The sequence below is a fragment of the Lycium ferocissimum genome, chromosome 11, assembly GCF_029784015.1.
Source record: "Lycium ferocissimum isolate CSIRO_LF1 chromosome 11, AGI_CSIRO_Lferr_CH_V1, whole genome shotgun sequence".
NCBI lineage: Eukaryota > Viridiplantae > Streptophyta > Magnoliopsida > Solanales > Solanaceae > Lycium > Lycium ferocissimum.
In genome coordinates this window covers 31,621,202-31,646,759 of record NC_081352.1, presented here as the reverse complement: position 1 = coordinate 31,646,759, position 25,558 = coordinate 31,621,202, and the positions used below count along the sequence as shown (strand labels likewise).

The window sequence follows — 25,558 nt, the reverse complement described above, 5'->3', positions numbered from 1 at the left end:
CAAGCTTAATGCATTCTGCAATATTTGCTGCTTAAGTTGGTCTTTTTTTTTCCGGCCTATACTACAGGATTAGTTCTGATGTTCATGCATATGATTCCACGGGTTGCTTCCTCAATATTGTAGATCAGTTTCTCTCAAGAGTCGAAATTGTTCGATCTCCGTACTGTGGAAACTTACTTCTAATTGGTGCCATGTCTAGACAATTATGATTTCAAAGAGCTGAAGTAAAAAAGAGAAAGTAAAAGTTTTTCCAGACACAAAAAGTTACCCAAATGATGCGAGGGAGATCGGATGGAGCGCAAAAGAAGCGCTTGTGGACTTTTGTCGGTATTGGGGCTGTGTTGGTTGTTTTCCTCTACATGTATTTTGGATCCAAGAGCAGTGGTGAGTCTGCTCTTGAGTACGGCAGCCGTTCTTTGAGGAAATTAGGATCATCTTATTTGGGTGGGGACGATAACTCTGATCTCAGCAGCAGGCAAGACGAGAAGTTTGGGCTAGAAGACGGTGATGATGGCGTCATCGCGAAGAGCTTCCCAGTAAGTCGTCTTTTTTCATTTCGCAGCTCAATGTCAAGTCACAACTAGGGTCTTCAAATGGGCGGTTCAAAATGGGCTGAGTTAATAAATAACCCGCCCAAAAATTACTTGGCCTAAAATAGGTTGGGCTAAAAAGCGGCTCGTAACCCAACCCGCTCAATTCTTACTAAGTTTTAAATTATTTGTTTGTTCTTTTATACTCCCACCATCCCAATATATGTGGCACACTTTCCTTTTTAGTCTGTCCCAAAAAGAATGTCACCTTTCTATAATTAGAAACAACTTTACTTTAAAAATTTCCTGTTATCCTTAATGAAGTGATTTATAGCATCCAAATGTCTAAGGTTTGTCTTAGACCACAAATTTTAGAAGTCTTCCTTTCTTTCTTAAATCTTGTGCCTAGTCAAATGGTGCCACCTAAATTGGGACAGAGAGAGTAATTTTTATAAAACTATTTTTTTTCTTTATTATGACTATATATGACATATTAAATAAAAAAAATATTTAGAAAATAAATGCTTTGGGGGGGGGGGTTCGGGTCATGTTTCATGGGATAATTTTGCCACCCCTACTTGCCCTTCTTAATTTTGTGCCGGTCTTTCAATATGAAGGTTTGTGATGATCGCCATTCAGAATTAATTCCGTGTCTGGACAGACATCTCATATATCAAATGAGATTAAAGTTGGATTTGTCACTGATGGAGCACTATGAAAGGCATTGCCCCTTGCCCGAAAGGCGTTTCAATTGTCTGATTCCTCCTCCTCCTGGATACAAGGTGAATATGCTGAAGATTTCCAATTTTACATGTAGTTATTTTTCGTTTATCAGACACTTGATTCGTATTTTCTCCTTTGCATGTTGTTATAGGTGCCAATTAAGTGGCCAAGAAGTAGAGATGAGGTTTGGAAAGTGAACATTCCTCATACACACCTTGCACATGAGAAATCTGACCAGAACTGGATGGTTGTTAAGGGTGAAAAGATAATATTTCCCGGTGGTGGCACTCACTTTCACTATGGAGCGGATAAGTATATTGCCTCGATTGCAAATGTATGAACTTTTTCTCTCTTTCTCAGATATTGGAGAAAATGATAATAATGGTTCTTCATTATCATTTTCTCCAATATTGCTATTGTTTCTACTTATTGCTAATGCCTATTTTTCGTCTTTCTATGAGCCAAGGGTCTCCCGGAAGCAGCCTCTCTTCTACCTTCCCAAGGTAGAGAGGTAAGGTCTGCATACATACTACCCTTCCCAGACCCCACTTGTGGGATTACACTGGGTACGTTGTTGGTGCTTTATCTTAGGCAGTAGGTTTAAAATAGTCTTTTAAGTATTACTTGAACAGTTTTAGTCCTTTAAGTTTGCCAAAAGTGAGCACTTTTGGTCTCGGTCAGATATTTAGCAAACTCTGATTGTTATGTCTAATTGGAACTGTGAAAACTGAAAATATTTAATGGGAATTCACCTTTGGAAGTATAGATTTTGTAGCTTATGTTATTTTTGCTTTATTTCAAGAGTTTGATGCAACCTTTTGAGGTGTAATTTATGATTTTTTTTTTGTGGTGGGTGTAGTTTTTTTATGTTGTGATTTCTGGAATATTGAGAAAAATTTCTAGTATTTCTGGTTAATTTTTTTTCTTCATAGTGTTGATTAAATTCAACAATCAGAGTTTGCTAAATATCTGACGGAGGTCAAAATTGCTCGCTTTTGGCAATGTTAAAGGACCAAAACTGCTCGCTTTTAGCAATCTTAAAGGATCAAATTGCCCAGTTGATACTTAGGGGACTATTTTGAACCTACCAGTATAGATAAGGGATCAGTTATGTCATTTTCTCCAGATATTGCAGAAATGTCAAAAATAAAACCAAGTAATTAGCCACATATGAAATGTTAAACTATTCAAAAGTTATCAATTCTTAACGGTATCATACCTGTAATCATGATTGCAGATGCTGAACTTTTCAAACGATAACTTGAACAATGACGGAAGGATACGCACGGTTTTCGATGTCGGTTGCGGTGTGGCCAGCTTTGGTGGTTATCTTCTATCCTCTGATATCATATCAATGTCGTTGGCACCAAATGACGTTCATCAGAATCAAATACAGTTTGCCTTAGAGAGAGGAATTCCCGCATACCTTGGTGTGCTCGGAACGAAAAGGCTTCCCTATCCAAGTAGGTCGTTTGAATTTTCTCACTGTTCTCGTTGTAGGATCGATTGGCTTCAAAGGGATGGGATCCTCCTCCTTGAGCTCGATAGAATACTTAGACCCGGAGGCTACTTTGCCTATTCATCCCCCGAAGCATATGCACAGGATGAAGAGGATTTGAGAATATGGAGAAAAATGAGTGCACTTGTCGAACGCATGTGCTGGAGAATCGCTGCGAAAAGGAACCAAACTGTCGTTTGGCAAAAGCCTCTAAACAATGATTGTTACATGGAAAGACCTGCCGGTACTCAACCGCCACTCTGTCGTTCTGATGATGATCCGGACGCCGTTTGGGGTGTGAATATGGAAGCATGCATAACACCTTATTCTGAACGTAAGTCCTTGCCTCTTGTCTATCTTTCTTTAAATGTCCCCCCAAGTGAAACTGTCAGGGCAATAAAGTTTTGGCGGGGACAAGTGGCTTCTTGTTCTCCAAGGGAAGTTAAAAATAAAGTTAAACTCAGCAAACACAAATATGATAATTATAGCCATATTTTGGTTAAAATATACTTGATTCCCAAAAGTAGTAACAGTCTCTCGAATGTGGCCTAGTACAACTTTAACTAATAGCAAGCTAGTTCAGCCGGCTTTTCTGAAGTTCATCTCTCGAAGCATTTAAACAGTCAAACCTGGAATGTATGACCAAAGAGTTTAAAATAATAGCATATATAGTTTTGCAAAGGAGTTTCCACGCAACTAGTTCTGTCCTGAATTCTGTGTTCTAAGTTGTTTTTCTACCCTGGTTTAGATTATCCAATTTTGACTAATTTTGAGGGCTATTTTGAGATTGCAAACATTTCAGTCTAGATTAAACCAACTTGAAGTTGTGTCATTTTATTTTAATTTTGTTAAAGTATCCCACATGGCCACATTATATAGTTTTGGATAATTCTCACCTACTGAGCTAGTTTTTGGTGGAGTTAGACCCAAGGTGGTCTATTTTCTTAACATGGTACCAGAAGCAGACTTATCCATACTCTTGGTTTGCCCAATGTTGGCCCCTCCATGCTCCAAATGTCCAGGCACGTACAAGGGGGTTAAAGTGTCCTGCCTAATGAGTTGTTGTCTCCTTTTATATGTGTCACTAATCTGCTTTCGATCTCATAACTGTAATTTTTCTTGCTTGTGTATTTTAAATATGTTTGGAGTATTTTCTTGTGCTTACGGAGTAGGATTTTTAAGATATACATGAGGCAGTAAGTGTTAGTTGCAGTATTTATTAAATAAATACATTTTTGTTGATTGAAGGTTGTAAGAAACTTGAAAGTTATTTTTCTGCAAAACCTTATTTCATTATTGTCATGTTCTCTCAGATGACCACAAAGTCGGTGGAAGTGGACTGGCTCCTTGGCCAGCTCGATTAAGTAGTCCTCCTCCCCGCCTTGCTGATTTTGGGTATTCAAATGAAATGTTTGAAAAGGACATGGTAAATTTTTAGTAATATTGGTTTACTTGTTTTATTTGATTCTGCGAGAAGTGAAAACTTAATGACTCCTCGCGTTCTTATTAACAGGATACTTGGAGGCAGAGGGTTGATCAATATTGGAGTCTCTTAAGTCCAAAGATTTCTTTGGACACCTTGAGAAATATCATGGACATGAAGGCGAACTTAGGGTCGTTTGCTGCTTCCCTGAAGGACAAAAATGTATGGGTCATGAACGTCGTACCAAAAGATGGACCCAACACTCTCAAGGTTGTATACGACCGAGGCTTGATTGGCACAACTCATGACTGGTAGGTCGATAATCTTATTTTTTGCTAGTCCTCCTTGTGGCATAATTCTTTCATCTTTAGTCTTCGGTTTAGTAAGCACTAAATCAGTGCCCTTCAGGACATTGAACAAGCATATCTTTAAACATCTACTTACAAAAAAAAAAAAAAAAAAAAAAAGGGGCCAAAATTACCCCAGTACTTTACGCCGATGGGCACTTTTGCCCTCCATTAATAGTTTGGCTGTTTTTTTGCCCCTGCCATCACGGATAGGTGACATTTTTGCCCTTTCAGCTAACAAAATCTTTATAAAAAAATCCAAATGTCCATCGGTATAGTTGATCAACAAAAATAAATAAATTGCAACAAGGTAATTATGTTAGATCCTCACTCTTCACATGTCGATGATTACCAATGAACTGATAGAAGATGGAAGCTACACGTTCCTTAGTATCAGCTTGTGTTATGTGTTGTAGCATTGTCGAAAATGCATCAAATATTTTCTTGCCATATCCAACTTTAATTCTAATAAAACTAATGTAATTGTGCATTGTTATTTTAGTCTTTTCATGGTTGAGGAGCTCTAACATTAGTGTGGGTCTCGTCTTTTCCCCGGCGGAACACCCAAATATTCATCTGTAGTACAGTCAAACCTTTCTATAACAACATAGTTTGTCCCAATATTTTTTAGCTGCTATAGAGAAATGTTATTATAGAGAACGTATAATATAACGTAACATGAAAGATCACTTCCACATAAAATTGGTTGTTAATAGTGAAATCTTGTTATAGAAGATGACTGTTACAGAGTGGTCTGACTGTATTAGTGTTGTTATAGTGAAATGTCGTTATAGAGGATGACTGATTACAGAGAGGTGTGATTGTATTTGTTACTTACACGCTCTTTTGTGTAGGTGTGAAGCATTCTCAACATATCCGAGGACCTACGATTTGCTTCATGCTTGGACAGTCTTCTCCGACATTGAGAAGAAAGGTTGTAGTGGTGAGGATTTGTTACTCGAGATTGATCGTATATTAAGGCCTACAGGTTTCATCATCATCCGTGATAAACAACATGTTATCGACTTTGTAAAGAAGCATTTATCTGCATTGCACTGGGAAACAGTTGGATCAACCGATTCCACCTCAGATCCCGAGCAGGACAACGATGAGATTGTTTTAGTTGTGCAAAAGAAGTTGTGGCTCACAAGTAGAGGCATCAGAGATACAGAATAGATGGTAGAGTTTGAATGCATTTTCCTAATTTATTTTCTCCTGTCTTTATAGATGAAGAGAAAAAAAAAAGTGCCCTACAAGATTGGGAGATATCAGTTTGATTTTGTATTGTGTGTGATATTTATTTATTTATCACTTTTCTTTACGCGATTTCATGTAGTTGACAAACTGACAATATGCATTTCAGTGGATACAGAGAAATTGAAACATTAAAACTAAAGTTTAAATTATTTTGAAATTTTAATGAATTTGAATTCTTAAAAGCTGGGAAAGTTGTATACATAGTGTTATAATTGCGTTAAGTGTTTAGAACCTTTCAAAAAGACCGAATCATAATTGATTTTGCAGGAATGGTTAGTTATCATTTGATTGTAAATAATACTACTAGTATCAACTTTTTGACTTTTAATGTCACCTAGTAAAAAGAAAATAACTTTCATCGAAAAAGTGAAACAGTTATCGAATAGGAGTAGGAGATACATATTGCACAAAAAGGTTTTGCCAAACAGTTTATAAAGTGATCATTAGTTAGGATTTATTATAGCCAATTTTATATAGGAATAGTTTTCCTATTTTAAGTTGAAATAGAAAAAATAATTCAAAATTGTAGGAAACTAAAATTGGTAGGATTTAATTTCATATCTAGTTAGTATTTATTATAGTCAAATTTTATATAGGAATATGTTTTCCTATTTTGAGTTAAAATAGGTTTGTACTACTATAAATAGGGATACTACTAGCTATTCTCAATGATGAGTGGAGATTTTAGAGAACTTTCAGTTTATGAATAAAATATATTCTTTCAAAAATTAATCATACAATTCCTCAGGGAAAACAATGGAAAAATTGGCATGGCTTGCTTTCAAGTCCTTAATGTTAGTCATTCTCTTCAATGTCAATCACCGTTTTTCCTTTGAGAAAGAAACTTATGTTTTTTTTCGGTTTTATGGAATTTTATCTTTCTGTTCTTTTTATTCTTGCTACTGCGGAGAAGATGAAACCTACACCAAACTTGTCGTCGTCGGAGGAGGAGAAGGAGGAGACAGGGGCGGAGCTACAGCCATGTAAGGGTGTTCACGTGAACACCCTTCGCCGGAAAATTACACAAAGGTATATAGGTCAAATTCTACTAAATATTGGTATATATAAGAAATTGCACACCCTTGATGCAAACGCAACCTTTAGTCCAGCAGTGAAGGATGTGCAAAGATGCTTTGCGTCTCATGTCACGAGATCGAACCTGCGCTCACTACATCGTGAGCATTTTTTATTGCTGTTTTGCTTGTTTAAAATTAATTGACAAGTGGAATAGAAAGGTCCGTTAATTCTCAATGATTATCTATCTCCCTATTCTCTCTTTCATCCTTTTGTATTTTTTCTCTCCTTAATCAAATTGACTCTCTCTCATTTTCTTATCCCCCTTAATTTTACTTTATTTACCTTTTTAGTCGACCTTTATCTCTGTTTACTCATTGTGTGTGTATGTGTGTATATGTATATATATGAAAGTCATTATAGAAGTATTAATCGTTTTGTCTTTGTTTGGAGCTTAATCCTTTTTGGAAGTTTTCAGTAATTTTACGTCCTCTTCTATATAATTTTGTGTGTAATATATTTGAGTTTTTTTTCAAGTTTATGTACCTTTGATTTCTCCTTTAAATATATTAAATACTGTGGCCGGCTCGATTAAAAGATTAAACGGTTAAAACTAACATAGTAGCTTTATTTAATTAAATCTTCAACACCTTCACTGTCTCCTTTGATTACTCTTTTGTTAACTTCTATATGTTATTTTGATTTGTACGTATTATTTTTTATGGATTTTGACTAGTCGATTTTCTTTAGTTGACTTTTTATATTAGTTATGATTTATACAATTGGTAGTTCTATTACATGTTTTCTTTATGATTTAGTTCAACAATATATAATTTTATTTAAAAATTTTGGTGCATCCATTCACAGGATCTTTTTTTTCTCGCAGCCACGATTTATTTCTTTGAAGTTTGCACACCCTTGCCGAAAAATCTGGCTCCGCCACTGAGAGGAGAAGATGAAACCTACAACAAAAAATCGTATAATTCTCCCCTCTGACATAATAATAGAAATATTCTCAAGACTTCCTGTCAAGTCCTTAATGCGTTATAGATGCGTTTTTAAATTCTGCAATTCCCTTATATCAGAATCAGATTTTGTGCATCTCCATCAAAGTCGCTCCAAGGCTCGCAAATTCTTCCTTGTGCCCAAAACAAAAGGTTCTTACATTATAGAGCAAAAGGAAGATGGCAAAGCCTCTATATGGAACTTTGATTTTCTCTACGACCACTTAATGTGCGCTAATGGTCTGTTTTCCTTATGGACGGAATATACGCAGCCTGTTGCAATTTGTAATCCCAGTACAAGAGAAGTAATACCTCTTCCCCGCCTGAAAGAACCTTTTCCTTCTAAATGTCCATCATTATTCTATGCATTAGGTTATGAACCCGAGGAAAACAAATATAAAGTTTTAATGACAGTGAAAAATACAACACGATCCACAAGAAGCTGGGTTTTCACTTTAGGTATAAATGAATCATGGAGAGAGATCAAAAGTATCACTGATGATTTTCGTTCATATCGGGAGGGAATCTGCATTAGTGGAGTTATCTATATGGTGGATCTCTACGGTAATTTCATAGTTGCATTTGATGCAAAAACTGAAAATTTCAGAAGTATCGGATGGCCGAATGCTTTAAATAACGGTTTAATGTACTTTTATCCATTGTTAGAAGTGAAGGGAAATTTAGCAGTCCTAAAGTACATGAATGGCGTGGATTTGTGGATTTTAGAAAATACTGGAAAAGAAGAATGGAAGAGTCATATCATTTGCTTTCCATCACAATGGAAAGATTTAGGACTATTTAATTCAAGAACAAGAATATGCGGTTCTTGTGATGGAGAGATTATATTCGTCGTGATCAAGTCAGACATGTTTGCATGTTATTGGTTTGACTTTAGGAAAACTAGTTGGAGATATTTGGAAACCAAGGGACTTCCAGATGAGGACTGGATAGATTTTAAGAAAAATAATTTTAGAAATATTTTAAAGCCTCTATATAGTTACGTAGAAACCCTCTTCTCATTGAAAAATATTCCTCACCAAGATTAAGTTAAAGCCACTAATTTGCAATTGTGGTCATCTTATTTTTCTTTGATTTGTTTGTTCTATTAATAAATGCAAAATTTCTTGCATACTAGAAATAGAGATTTTCCCCACCGACATTTGGTTGGAAATTTGTGCCGTAAAACATGATTTTGTCACCTCATGCCCACTGAATCAGCTCACTGGGAAAACTTATGGTGGGAAACATGTTCCCATTGAAATACTGGAAAACAGGTTCCCATTGAAACGCTGGGAAACTTCTTAATTTTTCGTGTGAAAACACAACTATTTAGATTTTTCCAACCGACATTCAGTGGGAAATAGTCACTGAACATTTTTCAGCGAGAAATCGGTGGGAAAATAGAGATTTTTTTTAGTAGTGTTGCAAGTTGCAACTAGTCAATAACAGGCCATGTATATCTCATTTGAATTTTTCTAAGATTTTATCTTCCAATTTATTTCTCTTAACGTTTTGATTCACTTCATAGGAGTATTATATATATGAAGAATGTAAAGAAATTTTTACACTGTTAGGCCAGCAAAATGATATGTACATGTAATTTTCCATAAAACCTCATTAGAATTTGTAATCTCAAAACCGATAATGTAAAATGTTACTACTATTAAGTCATTTACCTGTAACAACTAACATGTTTTTTTCTTTCAAAATTACAAATGTCGCTTTTATGACGGGTTATCTATAAATATTTCTTAGATGATGTGGTAATTGAAATTTTATGTAAAATATTCATAAATTAAAAATAAAATAAAATATGTATTTACTTAAAACAGGTAAAAAAGAAAGACATGACAGCGTAAAAGTTTTCAATCAATGTCAATTGAACTCTTCTATCTAAGGCGAAAACAAGTGTTAATGAAGACAATATTGGGAGCACCAAGCCATGCATCCCTCTATCAGTCCCACTGAATAATATATAGGCGCGGAGTCAGGATTTAAAGTTTGTGAGTTATGAATTTGCCGCAATTCATAACTCGTTCTAATTACTACGTTTGCAATTAAATATTTTACACTGCCTTCGTATCAAAATACTTATCGTCCTTGCTAAAATTATTTGTCTCAAAATACATATCATTTTAGAAGTTCAAGATAGACTTTTTCTTATAGATTTTTTTTTTATAGATTTTTTTTTTCTTTTCATTTTATCCTTAGTAATAATTGTTCTTGAAGATACAAACACCTTAATTATTACACATAAAGTGAGTAAATATTCAATGAAAAAAAATTATTCCTTAAATAAGATATAAATGAGGGTAAAATAGCCAAACACTTTCCTAATTAATATTTTCTTAAGAAGTGTGTAACTGAAAAATATGACAAGTATTTTGATAAAGAGGGAGTACTCAACTTACATGGGCAGATCTACATGAACTCGAGGGGATTCATCCAAACCTCCTTAGTCGGAAAATTATACTGTGTAAATCGAGTCAAATTTTTGTTTTGTGAGTATATATTAAAGGTTGAACCTAATCCTCAACGCAAACCAAAAGCTAGCTCAATAATAAAGGGGTTTCAATATTTTTTAGAGCACCTAGCTAGAGGTTCGCCTCTCGCTGGCAATAGTCTCCTTCATTATTTGAACTCCTTTAACAAAAAATCTTGTCTCCACCACTAAATAGTTTAGCAAAAGTCACTGAGTTAAACCGAACCCGTTCCTTACAGGCTAGCTCCACCCCCCTGGCTAAAAGTACAACTGTGTGCTAGTGAAAAAATACAAAGTCCATGCAAATACAAACATAAAAGAAGTGGCTCCTTATGCATGCAGAAACCACTCGCCACATTACCAAAAGAGCTTCTTCCTATGTGTAAATCAATCAAACACCTTGATCCATGCAAACAAGTACGTGTCAACCATTTTTCTTCAATCCTTTCCCTATAAATTTCTACTCCTTTTCTTCAATTTTCTCATCAGAAATTAAATTTAAGAAAAACAAAATGGCTTCAAAATCCACTCTCCTTTGTTTTTCCTTTTGTTTCCTCTTTCTTTGTCATGCCAGCTTCGCTCAGCTCTTAGGAGCTGAGCGTCAGCAGATATGGCAAAGGCTGCAGCAACAGCAGCAGCACCGGGCGCTCAGGTCTAAGACTGAGTGTCAGATCGAGCGCCTGAATGCTCAGGAACCGAACCGTAGGTTCGATTCAGAGGCCGGTGTCACCGAGTTCTGGGACGCGACCCAGGAACAGTTCGAGTGCGCCGGAGTTCAAGCCGTCAGGCATGAGATCCGGCGCAACGGGCTTTTGTTGCCTTACTATAGCAACACTCCCCAGCTCATCTATATTGTTCAAGGTTAGTCTTCTCTACTCTTGTACTTTTTGTTTCTATCTTTGCATGTTTAGTAAAATTCACATTTATCTTTTTGTTTAGCTATTTGAGATTTGGAAAATGTTTGGTTCGATTAATCCAGATTTGTACAGCATAAGGTCGATCTGTGTAGGTCCAACCAACAACAATTTTAATTCAAAACTTAATTTAAGGAGTTAAAGAGACTTTTCTTTTACCACGATTCTCTTAATTTTTTTTTTTTTTTTTTAGATTTTTTGACTTCTTCATTATGGTAGCTTGCTCTGTTTTTTCTTTGGCTTTTATATATATAAAATTTGTTTCAGAAAATTCGAAGAGTATTTTTTTGTGTATCTCTACTTTAATTTAGTTTTCAAATATATAAAATTTATTTTGAGAAAATTTAAAGAATTTATTCTCGAACTCACATAAAAAGTTAAGTATTTTGACTCATCTGAATATATAAGTTTTATTTCATAAAGTCCGAAAATTCTATTTTCGGATTCACCTTAAAAAACTAATTATTAAAAATATTACAGTATTTTGACCCCAGTACTCTAAACAACACTGTCACATTTAAATTCGAGTACGAACAATATACTCAAATTTAAATACTGAATCAGTTCTATTTTCGGATTCGCCTTAAAAAATTAATTATTAAAAACATTACAGTATTTTGACCCATTACCCCAAACAACATTGTCACATTTTAAATTCGAGTACGAACAATATCGTCAAATTTAAATACTGATGTGTTATGGTTTTAGTTAACATTTGTTTTGATTTTTGTTTCCTTATGAATGTAGGAAGTGGAGTACATTCGACCGTGTTCCCGGGTTGTGCCGAGACGTTTGAAACCGAGTCGCCACAATCGAGGCAGGGAGAGAGAGGAGAGAGAGGGCAGAGACACCTCGATCGTCACCAGAAAGTTAGGCGTTTTCGGGCTGGTGATATTCTTGCATTGCCTGCCGGAGTTACTCATTGGACATATAATGATGGTGAAGAACCTATTATTAGTGTCTCACTTATTGACACTTCTAATCAGGCCAATCAACTTGATCTGACCTTCAGGGTAATTAAACTACTGATTCAATTAATGTTTTTGAGACTAATTTGTGTTCTAAGTGAAATAATGAAAGGATTGATGCTAAAACCAAAGGGTAACTAAAATGGCTCCATTTAGGTGTACTACTAACAGGAATTTCTTGAGAACAATAATTTTTTGATTTTAGTACTCTAAATTTATAAATTGAGTCCTTCCACATTTTCGTTGTTCATTTCTTTGTTTGAAACCCAATGAGTAGGTATATTCTACCTGTTGTGTGACATACTTGCATTTTAGTCTCCTAAAAAGGAATAACGTCCTTTTATATTTAGGAACAATGTTACTTTAAATTTCTCAATTTACCCGTAACATGATGATTTTAAACCCATAAAAATGTCTATGACATGTTTTAGACCACAAGTTTCAAAAGTCTTTCTTTCTTAAACTCTATGTTCAATTAAGATAGTCACATAAATTGGGACAGAGGAGGTAATAAAAAAGTTGTTTCAAGAAATGAATAAGTGACCCATTTTTTTTATGATGAATAGAGTAATAAAATCTATAAATAGAAAACCATCTATGTATGATATGTTTTAACTTTTTAGACACAAAATACTGTAACAAAATCATGGTACTTTTTTTTTTTTTTTGTGATTGATTTTCAATTTTTCAGAAATTCTTCCTTGCTGGAAATCCTCAACGTGGAGTACAACAACAAATATTAGGAAGACAACAAGAGGAAGCCAGCCCATTTGGAACAAGAGGCTCTCAACAAGAGAGTGGAGGCAACATTTTAAGTGGATTCGACGCTGAACTTCTCTCCGAGGCATTCAACGTTGATGCCGAGGTGATACGAAAGCTTCAGGAACAGGCACCCGAGAGGGGAATCATCGTCCGGGCCGAGAACCTTCGTTTCCTCCTTCCGGAAGAATCTAGAGAAGAAGAAGAACGTGAATTCCATGGAAGAGGAGGAAGGCCTATTAATGGCTTGGAGGAAACATTTTGCACAATGAAGCTGAGGGAGAACATTGGTCATCCTACTAGGTCTGACGTGTACAATCCACGTGGCGGACGCATCAGTACCGTCAATGGTAATACTCTCCCGGTCCTTAACTTTCTCCAGCTCAGTGCGGAGAGAGGAACCCTCTACAGAGTGAGTGATTATTGTCCCTATTAAAGAGTTTAACTTTTATATACTGACTTTTATGTTAACATTTTACCCTTTATATATGAGTTTAGCTTATATACTGCCAGGAAATAAAATCAATATGAATAAGCTTGCGATTATGAATAGCTTGAGTTAACTACACGTAATTATCATCATTAGCTACAAATTAGCAGCTTGAGATAACTAAACATTAGTTGCACTATGAATTATTAGCTCGAGATGACTGAATTATTAGCTTGAGATGACTACACGTAATTGCTCACTAGCTACACTTTAATTAGTATCTTGAGATAATTAAACGTTACTTCCACTATGAATTATTAGCTTGAGATAACTACACGTAACTGTCAATATTATTTTTTCAACATGATTAGATATGAGTGTTACCTTTAAAGTTTGAAGTATATACATATCCTTGACAAGTGGAACTAGTACAAAAGTGTGACATTTTGTTGCTTGATTTTTCAGAATGCTATAGTGGCACCACACTGGAACACGAATGCCCACTCAATCATCTACATCATCAGGGGAAGCGGCCGGATCCAGGTGGTCGGGAACGCTGGAAGGTCCGTGTTCAACGACGAGGTAAGGCGGGGCCAGCTAATCGTCGTGCCTCAAAACTTCGCCATTGTGAAGAGGGCAGGGGAGGAAGGGCTCGAGTACATCGCCTTCAAGACCAACGACAACGCCATGACTAACCCGTTAGCTGGGCGGTTGTCAGCTATCCGAGCCATGCCCGAGGAAGTCCTCATGAACTCGTACGATATTTCGAGGCAGGAGGCTAGGAGCTTGAAGTATAATAGGGATGAGCTTACTGTTTTTGGACCAGGAGCTAGATCTAGCAGGCAATATGCCTAAAATGTGAAGTGTAAAGTTATGTAAAATCAAATGTAATAATGTCTCAAAAATCCTATCTTTTGTACTATGTGCAGTGTTGGGATTTGTATGCTGAGGGAATAAAAAATGCCTTTTGTAAAAGGCATGCAGTTCTGGCGTTTAATCTTTGAGTGAACAAAAACGTATTGACTTTTTAATACATATCCTTTTTGTTCCCTTCATTTTTTTTTCTACTTTTGTCGACTGTGTGTACTTCTTGTGTTTGCAAACTACTACTATAAGAAATTATCCTGTATTCGTTACTCGAAGATTAGACTAATTTGAATTTTATTCATCCTGTACTCGGTATTCAATACCCAATGATCGATTAATCCGGATTGTACTTAATGATCTGATTAATCTGGATTCGTAATGCGTACGTAGACTCAGACTCATTAAAGGGAAATGCCATTCCCAGGATTTTTCATTTTGGGGACTTGATTAGAGATTTTTGAAAGGCGAAGGAATTTCATCTATATATACCACCACAAGTTTCAAAAGAATGTTTCTGTTTTAAATTTCGTGATCAATCAAACGACCCACGTAGTTTAAGGGCAAGATGCATTTTTGCCCTTTTCCCTTTGTGTAATTTTCAAGAATGTAAATTTTATTTTAAGAACTTTGAACACTCCATATATACCCAAATTCACATTGAAAACAATAACTAATGTGATCCCCGTGCACTGAACAATTTACATAAGAGAGAGAGGAAGTATTATGTAAAAACTATGTTTTTGGGTGATGGCATGTTACAAAAGAAGACAATACTTCAAAAGCAATAAAAGCTAATTTATGAGATTGGTGACTACACTTCTTCTAACATTTTCAATTAATCTAAAATATTTTTTAATTTAAATTTTATGCATTAACGGTACTATATAAATATTTACACAATTTGTGTATATAACTTAATCAATTTTTTCTTCCCTACATATGGTCCCTCAATATGCAAGTCTGTGTAATGAACATTTTCCTATGCCAATACAGTACTTCCCACTATCTTTATCCATCACTATCAACTTTAGTTTATACTCCATGCTAAAACTAAAGACAAAGAAGTTCAAAAATCAAAGAGTAATACTAAATAATAAAAGAATATCCTAGCTGAAAAGCACTAACTTCAAAATTTTGGTGGTCCTTATTTGGTCAAGAAAAAACAAATGAAATTTCAAACTTGTCGACTCCCAATTTATGATGAAATCCAAAATTGACCCCTCAAAGTTCTGGTAATTCTGTCAAATCCTCAGCCTTTATGAAAAAGTTGAACAAAAAGTCCATATCATCCTCTAATCTTGTTCTACCATCAAACATGTCACAACTTTGAAATCCTTCACCAGCCATAGTAGTAACAAAATTGGAGTTGTTGTCCATTGCTAATTCATCCCAGAAACTCTCGTCGATCTTGCTAAAATACTCCGATGAGTCGATTTCTTCCTGTTTATTCTGATCGTCGATTGTCATGCTCGGGGCAACGATCGATGACAATGAATCGGATGTCACGGCTGACATTTGGCTAGACGATATTTGTGGCGAGTTAGGAGCATGCACGAAACTATTTATTTCATTAATCTTCTTGGAGTGTCTTTTGCAGTTTTGAGGAGGCTGATAATTTTTTAGCCTTTTCTTCAAATGAGTATGCCAAATATTTTTTATTTCATTATCCGTTCTTCCCGGTAATCTTGCTGCTATTGCTGACCATCTGGAAAAAAAATAAAGAAATTTTTATCAGGATAAGGGTATCAAAATCTTTGTAAATTAAACAATGCATTAACCTATATGGAAAGAGGGACCGTATCACATGTGCATTTATATTTTCAATAACAATTAATGCATAGATTTGCCAATGGAATTAATTAATATTCTATTTACCAACTTATCTAATCGAATCTTTTCACATCTACTTGAATAAATACTTTGCAGAAACCAAATAAAAAAAATATGGGCATAAAGAACAGACATAAAGTCTGTGCATGATCGTCACTTTCCGAAACCCTTAATAACAAACTCACTACAAAGAATCAGAGATGGACAATTTCCTTTGTTAAGTAATAAAAATCCGTCGCTAATCCTGTGTAACGATAGACTAGTGATAAATTATCCAAAAAAAATAAAATAAATGATTATGATACTACCTATTATTTAGCAAACATTAATAATGAATTTCTTGGCTATTTCATGTTTTTTTCTTCTGTAGTGAGCATAAATTTTACGACATATTTAAGACTAGAAATTTTGAAATTGCTTTTTTTTTTTTAAACCTTGTGTTCAGTCAAACACCGTCGTATAATGAAATAAAAGGGAAAAAAAGATTTTGAGAATACAATTGATATGAGAATATATTTTGATCTAAAACTGACCTATTGCCAAGAACTTCATGTAAATGGATGATATTATCTTCTTCTTCTTTGGTGAAATTTCCCCTCTTTATATCTGGACTCAAATAATTCATCCACCTGAGTCTGCAACTTTTTCCACATCTCAATAGTCCTGAATAACCAAAAGAGCAAAATAAATATCAGAATGAGTTGTACTTTCCAAAATCTCAAGAAAAGTATAAGTCAAAATTGGATTTTTGATCCTTTTTAAAAAAATCCTTTTAGTACATCATGTTTTTTCTTCAATTTCCACCATATTTTTCTATTAATTTCTTCATAAAAATTTGGTAAATATAATAAGCCTATTAGATAGTCAATCCTTCTGTTTCTTTGTTACCCCGTTTGACTTGACACAGAGTTTCGAAAAAAAAAAAAAAACACCAAAACGAGTTTTATTTTCCCAAATCTCAAGAAAAGTATAAATCAAAATTGGGGTTTGATCCTTTAACACAAAATCCTTTAAAAACATCTAGTTTTCTTCTACTTCCACCATATTTTTATACTAATTTCATCACAAGAGTTTGCTAAATATAATGACCAAGAAAATAGTTACTCCCTCCATTTCATTCTATGTCGTCTTGTATGATAAGACACGAAATTTAAAAAAGAAAAGAAAAGAATAAAGATCTCTTAAATGATCTATCGACCTAAATCTAACATAACGTTTGTGTGATTATTATAATCTTAAAACAAAAAGTTCAAGTCGAAATATTTCCAAATTTAGAAAGCGATTATCGTTTAAGAACACATTAAAAAGGAAATACGTTCACATAAACTGTAATTACCAGCTTGTTTAGGAAGCGCGCGCCAATTACCATGGCCATTTTTTTGAATGTAAGAAATGAGAATTTGGTCTTCTTCATGATCCCATGGCCCTTTCTTCAATCCCATCTTTTCACAACAAGGTGCTCTCACCATTTTTTCTTTTTATGTTGCTCTTTTATGAACTAAATCAATATATAGATTGGGTTTTCTCTATTTTTGTGTGTGAAAAACTATTAGAACTGTCACTCTTTAGTTCCGATTGAAAGAAAGAAATGGAGAAAGGGTTAAGTGTTTAGTAAGGTCACGAGTGGGTATTTATATTACTAACATATTTTAAAAGAAATAAAGGGATAGTCAAAGGTCAGCATTGTATTAAAAAGAGCCCTTTCTTGCAATTTCGACGAAGTTGGTATTTGTTTTTTCTCACTGTCCAAAAAGGTCATATATTTGCGTATTGTATATCCAAGTGTGTGAACTGTGGACCAACAAAATGAGTAAAAAATTAATTAATCAAATGGTCCGTCCAATGAAGGAAATATCTATAAAGTAATACCATCAAAGATTATGATTGGATGGATATGTAGGATTAATGTTCATTAATCAGGTTGGATTCGAGACATGAGAATTTTAAAAAAAAAATCCTGATAGGGAAACTTTCTCATTTAATGGATATTACGTTGTGCGAATCAAAATTAGTTAAGATCATAATTAATATGAGTATCGTATATCGAATGAAAAATCCAAAAAGAAAAGGTAATATATGCTTTACTTATATAAAACCAAGACTATGAATGTTGTAAGAGACAATCAAACTTGACATGTCCTTTATATTGACGTTTTACATATGTCATACTGTACTATTTATGCGACTTTAACTGAAAATTTAGAACTTGAGCTTTATAATATACTACTTACATTTTGTATGAGTATAAATTTTTTTCATTAAAGATAAATAAAAAGTTGAATTTATTGATCCAAAGTTGGGCAAGTTGCCAAGTTGCGTAAATGAAATAATTAAAGATGGACCTTGGTTGAAACCAGATTGATCCATCAGATTTTTGGTCTAAAATAATTATCAGTGGTTCTTTTTCAAAAAATGGGAGAGAGGATTATATGTTTAGAAATTAAACTCTCCACGATCAGGTGAAATTTTAATTAGTCAACCGATTAAGTTACTAGAATTTTTATATCTGATTTACATATAAAAACTTTTAAAATTTTTTAAATTTCTTACTCAATTAAATACTTTCACATAAAATGAGACTATGAATAATATTTGCTTTCTTTGTCCGGCTGCTTTCCTTTTCCTACAATACTTTTCCTTTAGATTCCTAATTGTTGGCCTTAGTGCTTATCATCTGTCTATATTGTCAACACGTTTCCCATTGCCAGTTGGTTCCCTTTTATGGAAGTTTAGTTCAACTCTCATAAAATTCATCAAACTTTAATGAGCTTGAGGGTGTGTTCTGTGCAAGGGAAAATATTTTTTTGGATAATGTTTTCTAGGAAAAAAAGTGAGTTACTTACGTATTTTTTTGTATTCGGTACGTAAGGAAAAAAATATTATTCTAAAAGCATTTATATATAATCTAGACAAATACTATGGGGATGGGGTGGTGCCGTGGTGGGGATTGCGTGGGTGGTGGGGGTAAAGATGAGGTGGGTTCGAGGTGGGGAGGAGAGAATCAAAGTGGAATGCTACTTGTAAAACTTGTTTTCTCTACTTCAATTAAGAAAGTTGTTCTTCCTCATTTTTAAAGAACTTCTTCTAAAAAACGATACAACAACATACCCTGTGTTTTCCTAAAAAACAATATTTTTCAAAAAATTTAACCAACCGAAGAATACTGAAAAATGTTTTCCTATGTATTGAACGCACCCTGAATTTAAATCAAAGCTCAATGAAGTTTGTCACGTGATCTATTTTTAGCGACTATTCACCGATATGGACACAGATATTTAACACATGACTATTAGGGGTGTTAATGGTTCGGTTTGAGTCAGTTATCTTCTAAAAGATAACCAAATCAACTTAGTCGGTTTTTCAAATGTTAGAATCAAATCAAATCAATTAAATCGGTTTTTCATTGCTTCTGTTTTTGTTGATTTTTTCGGTTTTTTGTCGATTTTTATTTAAATATATGACAATATACGTCCAAACACATTTGACCATTTTCTAGCATAACACTACCAATCAATTACTCCTATTTGAGAAAAGAGGGAAATATAAACTTAATCAAGTTATATATGTACTTTCTCCAAAAATTTGTATGCATCATCTAAGAATTTAGTCATTTTTAAGGAACATAAAAAAAAGTTTTTACAATGAATTTGTTTTTGTGTAGTAAATTAAAAATCTAGTTGTGATATATCAAGATATCTTGATGAATAATTAAAGGAATCAAAAACAAGTTATTTTGAACAAGGAATAGATTCTTAGAATAATCAAAATAAAAAATAACAAATCAAACTAGAAAGTAAATACAAAAATTGGATTATTGTAAAGGCAAACACATAGATTATGAATAAGAGTGCAAAAGATTAATATCGTAAAATTTCAAACTTTTTCTATAAAAGTATACATCTATAATTTTTAGATAGTATTTATATTGTCAGTTTGGTTCGATTATTTTGGTTATTTTTTGCTTAAAATAAAAATCAAATCAAATTTTGTCGGTTTATAAAATTAAAAATCAAAATCAAATCAAATCAAATCAAAAAATGTCATGTTTTTTTTCTTCGATTTGATTCGATTTTCGGTTTAGTTTGATTTTTCGTTTTTTCGTGAACACCACTATACTGTCATAGAAATAATATAGCTTCACAAAAACTAAAATATTCAGAAATCCCCTCACTACTATAGTTCTTTCACGTTATTTTTGTCGACTAGAAAGCTATTAGCTTCACTAGCTAAATCAAACGCAAAACATCACCTTTATTCCATATATTAAACCCTCTAACTCATTCGCGACACAAAAAAATTGTGTCGTGTGGCCAAAAAAAGAAAGAATTTCGCTCTTCCATCGTCAGCTTCATTATTTATGTGTAAATTAAAAGTTGTGATTTTGAAATTCTGAAGTGATTCTGAAGATGAAGGTCGATGATAATTATCTTAAAAAACTATATCATGGAGAAGTGATGGTGAAAATTATGATTTGTGTAAGGGTGACGATGCATGAAGAAATTTCAGATATGACTAATGGTGAGTGGTGAATTTTAGCAATAGCTAGGGGCAGTGTTGATATAGTGTTGTGAAGGCAAATTGATTGAGCTAGGGACGGTGGAATAATTTGGTACAATTATTGATTTATGGCTATATGTTGATGGTGAAGGAGAGATGAAATAATTAAATGGCATGGTGGCATGGTTAAAGTTTTTATAGTTAAGGAATGTTGAATAGCATTTTCCTTATTGATCTTGTCTTTTTTACATGTACAAATACATATATATTACATTTGGACTCAAAGTTATACTGGGTTAGCTGGCAATCACCAATTTCTCAACGTCATTAGCAGAAAATATTTATACCTTTTTCCAATATGACAAATACATTTGTTTGGAACATTGTTTAACTCTTAAATTCAATGGGGTTTAAGGAAGTAATTTTTTTTAATTCGAGTCAAAATTGTAATGCTGACATGGATGACCACAACTTTTAACATAGGGCAAAGTTATATCATTTAAGCATATGGTGAAGGAGAGATATATTTAAAGTGGAAGAAGGAATGTTGAATAGCAAGATCTTGTCTTTCGCAAACCATAAGGTCAAAGTTATACTTCTGGCAAACTATAAGGAAAAATTTATACCTTTTTCCAATATGATTTGGAACATTAGTTTCTGAGGGTAATTTCGAGTCAAAATTGTAATACTGACATGGATGACCACAACTTTTAACATAAGGCAAAGTTATATCATTTCACATACTTTAGCAGTATATTTGGTCTTTATACTAGTTTTATAATTACACAACAAATCAAAATCACAAATTTCTCTCTATAACAAATCAAGCTATCTCTCATTGATGACGGAGGGGTAACTTATAGCAATTAATAGTAATCTTAATTTGATAACTCTAAAAATGCAGTAAATTTCCTGGTATAATCCATTATATCAAGATATATATAAAATTTATACTACATAATTCTTTTCTTCTCCCTTTTAAATCTTTAACACTAAAGTGACTGGACATTGACGATGTATGACGATTTAGTTGACTATCTGATTGATTTTTTTTCTTTTATGTGAAATGAATCTAAAATAAACTTTTTTTAAAAAAAAAAAAAAAATAGCCATTGACCAGGATGACGAGCACAAGTCAAAACGTGACTATTTTTGCTAAATAAATGGATTTAGATTTTTAGGGTGCCAGCAATAAGAGCACTTTCACCCAATTAGTCAAAGTCAACATTTTGGGGCGACAGCTTTATAATTGCACACGAATGTGCGTTTGCTTGTGTACTTCCTTTTTAAAAATTAATTTTTAGTGTTCCTTTTTGTTTTTTTGTGCAATAAAAATATGAACCAATTACACGTATTGAGAAGTAATTAAATAAATATAATTATTCCTTCTCTAAAACTAGCTTATGTTTATGGATAAAATGCTCACACAATTCTATATGAAATCATAGCAGGTAAATATCGTGATTTCTATGTTTCTATTTCATCATCACCCAATTTTTTTTAAGAAAAGAGAAAGTTTTACGTGTTTGTGTCGGAAAAAAAAAAGAAGAAGAAGAAGAAGAAGAAACAAGTCCACACATGAGGAGATGTGTTTATCCTGAATGATAAACTTTTATAATCATACAGATATTATGGAATGTTTAATACTACAAATTTAAAAGTTTACCGTCACACAACATTGTTACATACATAATACCATAAGTTGTACAAATTATTCTTTCATTCTTATACAGTATGCCGTGTCAAATAATGTCATATAAATTAAAATCAGAGGGAGTATGTGGTTTAAAAGAAAATATTAATATGGACAAGCAAAACTATGTTAACTTTTATTACGATTATAAACCGTTACAAAGCTTAAAAGCTTTCTTAAGTTTTTGTTTGTCGCTAATTTCTATCTTTTTTGCTGATCAAACTTGAACTCGAACTATTCGACTTCTTTATCATTCCCATCTACTCCCTCATTTTCCTTTGACATTTCCTCCAATGATTTCCCTTTAGATTCTGGTACCAACAATGTAAACAACATCCCAAAAAAATTAATACAACCTAAAACAATCAAAGAATTCCTCACACCAAAGCCAGGAGGGTAGCCAGAATCAGTCTTGTTTGGATCATTAGATTGTGCAGCATAAAGAAATCCAAATGCACCAACTATTGCTCCTGCTTTGCCAGCGGCAGCCGATATCCCGTGGCACGTCGACCGTAGCCTCGCAGGGAAAATCTCCGCGGGGACCACAAACGTGGTCGCGTTCGGACCAAAATTGGCGAAGAAAAAAGTTAAGGAATACATGATAACAAATCCAATCCTGTTTTCCTTGTGTGTCCAGTGATTGTAAGGAATGGCCAACGCGAACATGAACGCGGTCATGAAGAAAAACCCCGTCAATTGGATAGCGAATCGCCCTAATTTATCGATGAATGCCACCGTAAACCAATACCCTGGGACGGTACTACAGAGAGCGATAAGAGTTTGTGCTCTTGCAATTCTGTAAACTTCTTCGAGCGCGTTCATTGTCTCGGGTGGAGGGATCCATCCAATCGCGCTAAAAATGTCTTTTTGGAAAAGATTTTGGCTATAGAAAGCAATGTCCAATAAAAACCACGTGCTAGTCGTTCCGAGCAAGTGAAGTCCGTGGCGACGGAGGAATTGTATCGTGAACAACCCGAAATCGTTCCCTTTTTCTTTCGCAACTTTTTCTTGCTCGGCTTCTATTTCGACTTGTAGCACTCTTGACATGTCACTAGCCGCTTGTTTCGCGTTCTTGGCCACTAAGGCCGTGTAACGCGCTGTTTCAGGCATCTTCATTCGCCAGTAATAAGTAAGTCCCGCTGGCAGAGCGCCAAACATTAAGATCACACGCCACGCGAGATCAGCCTCGGGGGGAGTGGAAGCACTAGGGTTGTCCTGATATGCTGGAGCAGGGTACACTGTTTTAAACGAGGCAGAAACGACAATCGCCACCATCCCGCCAACCAAGATCCCGAAACCTTGCATAGCAAACACAGCCGCTATAAACGCGCCACGTGTCCTTTTGTTGGCGTACTCGGACATTATAACGGCGGACAAAGGGTAGTCGCCACCAATCCCAAACCCGAGCCAAAACCGGAAGAAACAAAGCGTGGCCATAACGCTTTTCCGCGTATGGCCAAAAGAAAGGCCAGAGGCAATTGAACAAATGACCATAATCATAAGTGTCATTCCATAGACTTTTTTCCTTCCTAATTTATCACCAAGCCACCCGAAGAACAATTGTCCGGCGAGGGTCCCACAAAACGCGACACCATTAACCGCGGCAGAGACGTTAGGAGGGAGAGTCCCGGGCTTTGTTGACCCCTCGACGTGATAGTAAATGCGTCCGAGCAATTTCGTGACCAAAGAAATGCAGAAAAGGTCATATGCATCAGTGAAAAAACCCATGCCAGCAACAACAATTGCAGTGAAGTGATACAATTGTGTTTTTGCTACATCAAGTGCACTTAGCACTTCCAATTGCTCTTTAGCCATGAGTCAAAACTCAAAATTCTGCAAAAAATAAAACCAAAAAGTAGTGGAAACATTATTTGAAGATATTTTGAATGTAGTTAATAGAAGCTAATCTGAATGATTATGAGTGTCATCTGTGTAGATTGGGATGGATTATGGATATTGTCAATTTAGTAAAAGATAAAGGTAAGCCAATTCATATTTTGCAACTAATTTGACATCAAGAGTGTGAAAGCAAAATAGAGTCTATGACTTTAACTTATACTAAAAACGTTTTAACTTTATACTTTTCACTTAACTTAAGGGACATGTTCATATAGTCACATAAATACCACGACATGTTTACGAGCATAAATTTTGAAAATATTTTTATATAAAAGTATTTGTATCAAATATTTTTGTACAATAATAGGCTTCTTTTTAATAGCTAAACAACATAAACTGGAAGCACAAATAAGTTCTTATAGCGGCAATCATCAGAACAACAAAAATAGCACTACCAATTTTTATCCTAGAACAGAAAAATCAAAGGGATATAACTGATGACGAACCCAGTAAATTAACTAGTAAAACTCCGAACTTAAAAGCCATAAGCTTCAGATCTTGATTTTGCGCCTATATAAGAAATTCCGCACCTATGCTTGTGATCTCCTAATCACACGAGAGAACTTCTTTTACCGTTGCACTAAAGCTTCCGTTTGCTATAAAATAGAAATATCAAAGACTCGATACCTTTATTTTTTCCATTGAAACAATCATGCATGACCATATCAAAACACACACACAAGAAAGAAGAGAAATGTAAACAAGAAAAAAAAAAAGTATAGGAAAGATAAAGTTATACACTCACCTTTAAAGGGTTTTTTCCACCAAGTTTCACTGAGTAGTCAATTGATAGCGACTAGAAAATGTAGAAATTAAACAAAAGAGTGAACTAGACTTGGTGTTACATGTACTAGATAGTCTGAACAAATATATAAAGCTTTTATAGATAGAGTAAAAATCTGAATTGTGGAAAAAGAGGAAAATATGAGTAAATGAGATGTGGAGAGATCAGTTGTTGGTCCTTGGCATTTTGTGTAAGAATTTAAGTTCTTTGCGTTGACTATATAAACAATATCATATAATCAGATTATTTATTATGTAATTTAAAGTAAATTTGCTGATAAGTATTAATTAATAGTTTTATAAAAATGATGAGTAACATGTTATCCCATGTTAAATTTAGTGACTATCGTGATATTATACTCCAGTTTAAGTTATATACAATGTGAATTATTATTTTACACTATTTTTACATGGAATGGGTTTTGTAAATACATAAACTAACCTACGTTTCATAATTACGCTCTAAAAGAATAGCTATTTATTAATATTAAATAGCAGGCACTCGTGGGGACACCCTGCGCAAACTCTTTCATAAAAGATGGCTGGGCTAAAAACCTGAGTTGAGTCCAGCCCAAACAAAATTATGTGGGCTGGTCCCTTAATGGGCTGGAAACCGACCTGGTCCACTTGACATGCCTAA

General features: G+C 34.3%; 5 protein-coding genes across 5 annotated transcripts; 3 read left to right on the top strand and 2 right to left on the bottom strand.

Annotated features, from left to right (window-relative positions):
- Positions 1–267: 267 nt before the first annotated feature.
- On the top strand, positions 268–5,941 carry LOC132037950 (probable methyltransferase PMT3). Its single transcript, XM_059428666.1, has 7 exons — positions 268–536; positions 1,148–1,312; positions 1,405–1,587; positions 2,491–3,085; positions 4,065–4,177; positions 4,265–4,485; positions 5,376–5,941. The coding sequence occupies exons 1-7, from the start codon at positions 273–275 to the stop codon at positions 5,695–5,697; spliced, it is 1,863 nt and encodes a 620-aa protein (XP_059284649.1). The 5' UTR covers positions 268–272; the 3' UTR covers positions 5,698–5,941.
- A 702-nt stretch (positions 5,942–6,643) lies between these two features.
- On the top strand, positions 6,644–8,842 carry LOC132038243 (putative F-box protein At1g32420). Its single transcript, XM_059428933.1, has 2 exons — positions 6,644–6,836; positions 7,878–8,842. The coding sequence occupies exons 1-2, from the start codon at positions 6,644–6,646 to the stop codon at positions 8,840–8,842; spliced, it is 1,158 nt and encodes a 385-aa protein (XP_059284916.1).
- A 1,921-nt stretch (positions 8,843–10,763) lies between these two features.
- LOC132037103 (11S globulin seed storage protein 1-like) lies at positions 10,764–14,346 on the top strand. The gene is made up of 4 exons (XM_059427561.1): positions 10,764–11,139; positions 11,940–12,205; positions 12,852–13,331; positions 13,815–14,346. The coding sequence occupies exons 1-4, from the start codon at positions 10,791–10,793 to the stop codon at positions 14,202–14,204; spliced, it is 1,485 nt and encodes a 494-aa protein (XP_059283544.1). The 5' UTR covers positions 10,764–10,790; the 3' UTR covers positions 14,205–14,346.
- Positions 14,347–15,028: 682 nt separating this feature from the next.
- LOC132037325 (transcription factor MYB4-like) lies at positions 15,029–17,654 on the bottom strand. The gene is made up of 3 exons (XM_059427823.1): positions 17,383–17,654; positions 16,580–16,709; positions 15,029–15,921 (listed from the first exon to the last, which is right to left on the bottom strand). The coding sequence occupies exons 1-3, from the start codon at positions 17,513–17,515 to the stop codon at positions 15,438–15,440; spliced, it is 747 nt and encodes a 248-aa protein (XP_059283806.1). The 5' UTR covers positions 17,516–17,654; the 3' UTR covers positions 15,029–15,437.
- A 4,695-nt stretch (positions 17,655–22,349) lies between these two features.
- Positions 22,350–24,187, bottom strand: LOC132037493 (low affinity inorganic phosphate transporter 1). The gene has a single exon (XM_059428029.1). The coding sequence runs from the start codon at positions 24,049–24,051 to the stop codon at positions 22,471–22,473; it is 1,581 nt and encodes a 526-aa protein (XP_059284012.1). The 5' UTR covers positions 24,052–24,187; the 3' UTR covers positions 22,350–22,470.
- Positions 24,188–25,558: the final 1,371 nt, after the last annotated feature.

Excerpts from the sequence above, each read along its gene's own strand:
- LOC132037950 (XM_059428666.1), top strand. The coding sequence starts at position 273 with ATGATGCGAGGGAGATCGGATGGAGCGCAAAAGAAGCGCTTGTGGACT. Across the intron at positions 537-1,147 it reads TCATCGCGAAGAGCTTCCCA|GTTTGTGATGATCGCCATTC; the intron begins GTAAGTCGTCTT and ends TTCAATATGAAG. Across the intron at positions 4,178-4,264 it reads AAATGTTTGAAAAGGACATG|GATACTTGGAGGCAGAGGGT; the intron begins GTAAATTTTTAG and ends TCTTATTAACAG.
- LOC132038243 (XM_059428933.1), top strand. The coding sequence starts at position 6,644 with ATGGAATTTTATCTTTCTGTTCTTTTTATTCTTGCTACTGCGGAGAAG. Across the intron at positions 6,837-7,877 it reads TCAAATTCTACTAAATATTG|AATCAGATTTTGTGCATCTC; the intron begins GTATATATAAGA and ends CCCTTATATCAG.
- LOC132037103 (XM_059427561.1), top strand. The coding sequence starts at position 10,791 with ATGGCTTCAAAATCCACTCTCCTTTGTTTTTCCTTTTGTTTCCTCTTT. Across the intron at positions 11,140-11,939 it reads GCTCATCTATATTGTTCAAG|GAAGTGGAGTACATTCGACC; the intron begins GTTAGTCTTCTC and ends TTATGAATGTAG. Across the intron at positions 13,332-13,814 it reads AGAGAGGAACCCTCTACAGA|AATGCTATAGTGGCACCACA; the intron begins GTGAGTGATTAT and ends TTGATTTTTCAG.
- LOC132037325 (XM_059427823.1), bottom strand. The coding sequence starts at position 17,515 with ATGGTGAGAGCACCTTGTTGTGAAAAGATGGGATTGAAGAAAGGGCCA. Across the intron at positions 16,710-17,382 it reads CGCGCTTCCTAAACAAGCTG|GACTATTGAGATGTGGAAAA; the intron begins GTAATTACAGTT and ends TTGGTTATTCAG. Across the intron at positions 15,922-16,579 it reads CATGAAGTTCTTGGCAATAG|ATGGTCAGCAATAGCAGCAA; the intron begins GTCAGTTTTAGA and ends TTTTTTTTCCAG.
- LOC132037493 (XM_059428029.1), bottom strand. The coding sequence starts at position 24,051 with ATGGCTAAAGAGCAATTGGAAGTGCTAAGTGCACTTGATGTAGCAAAA.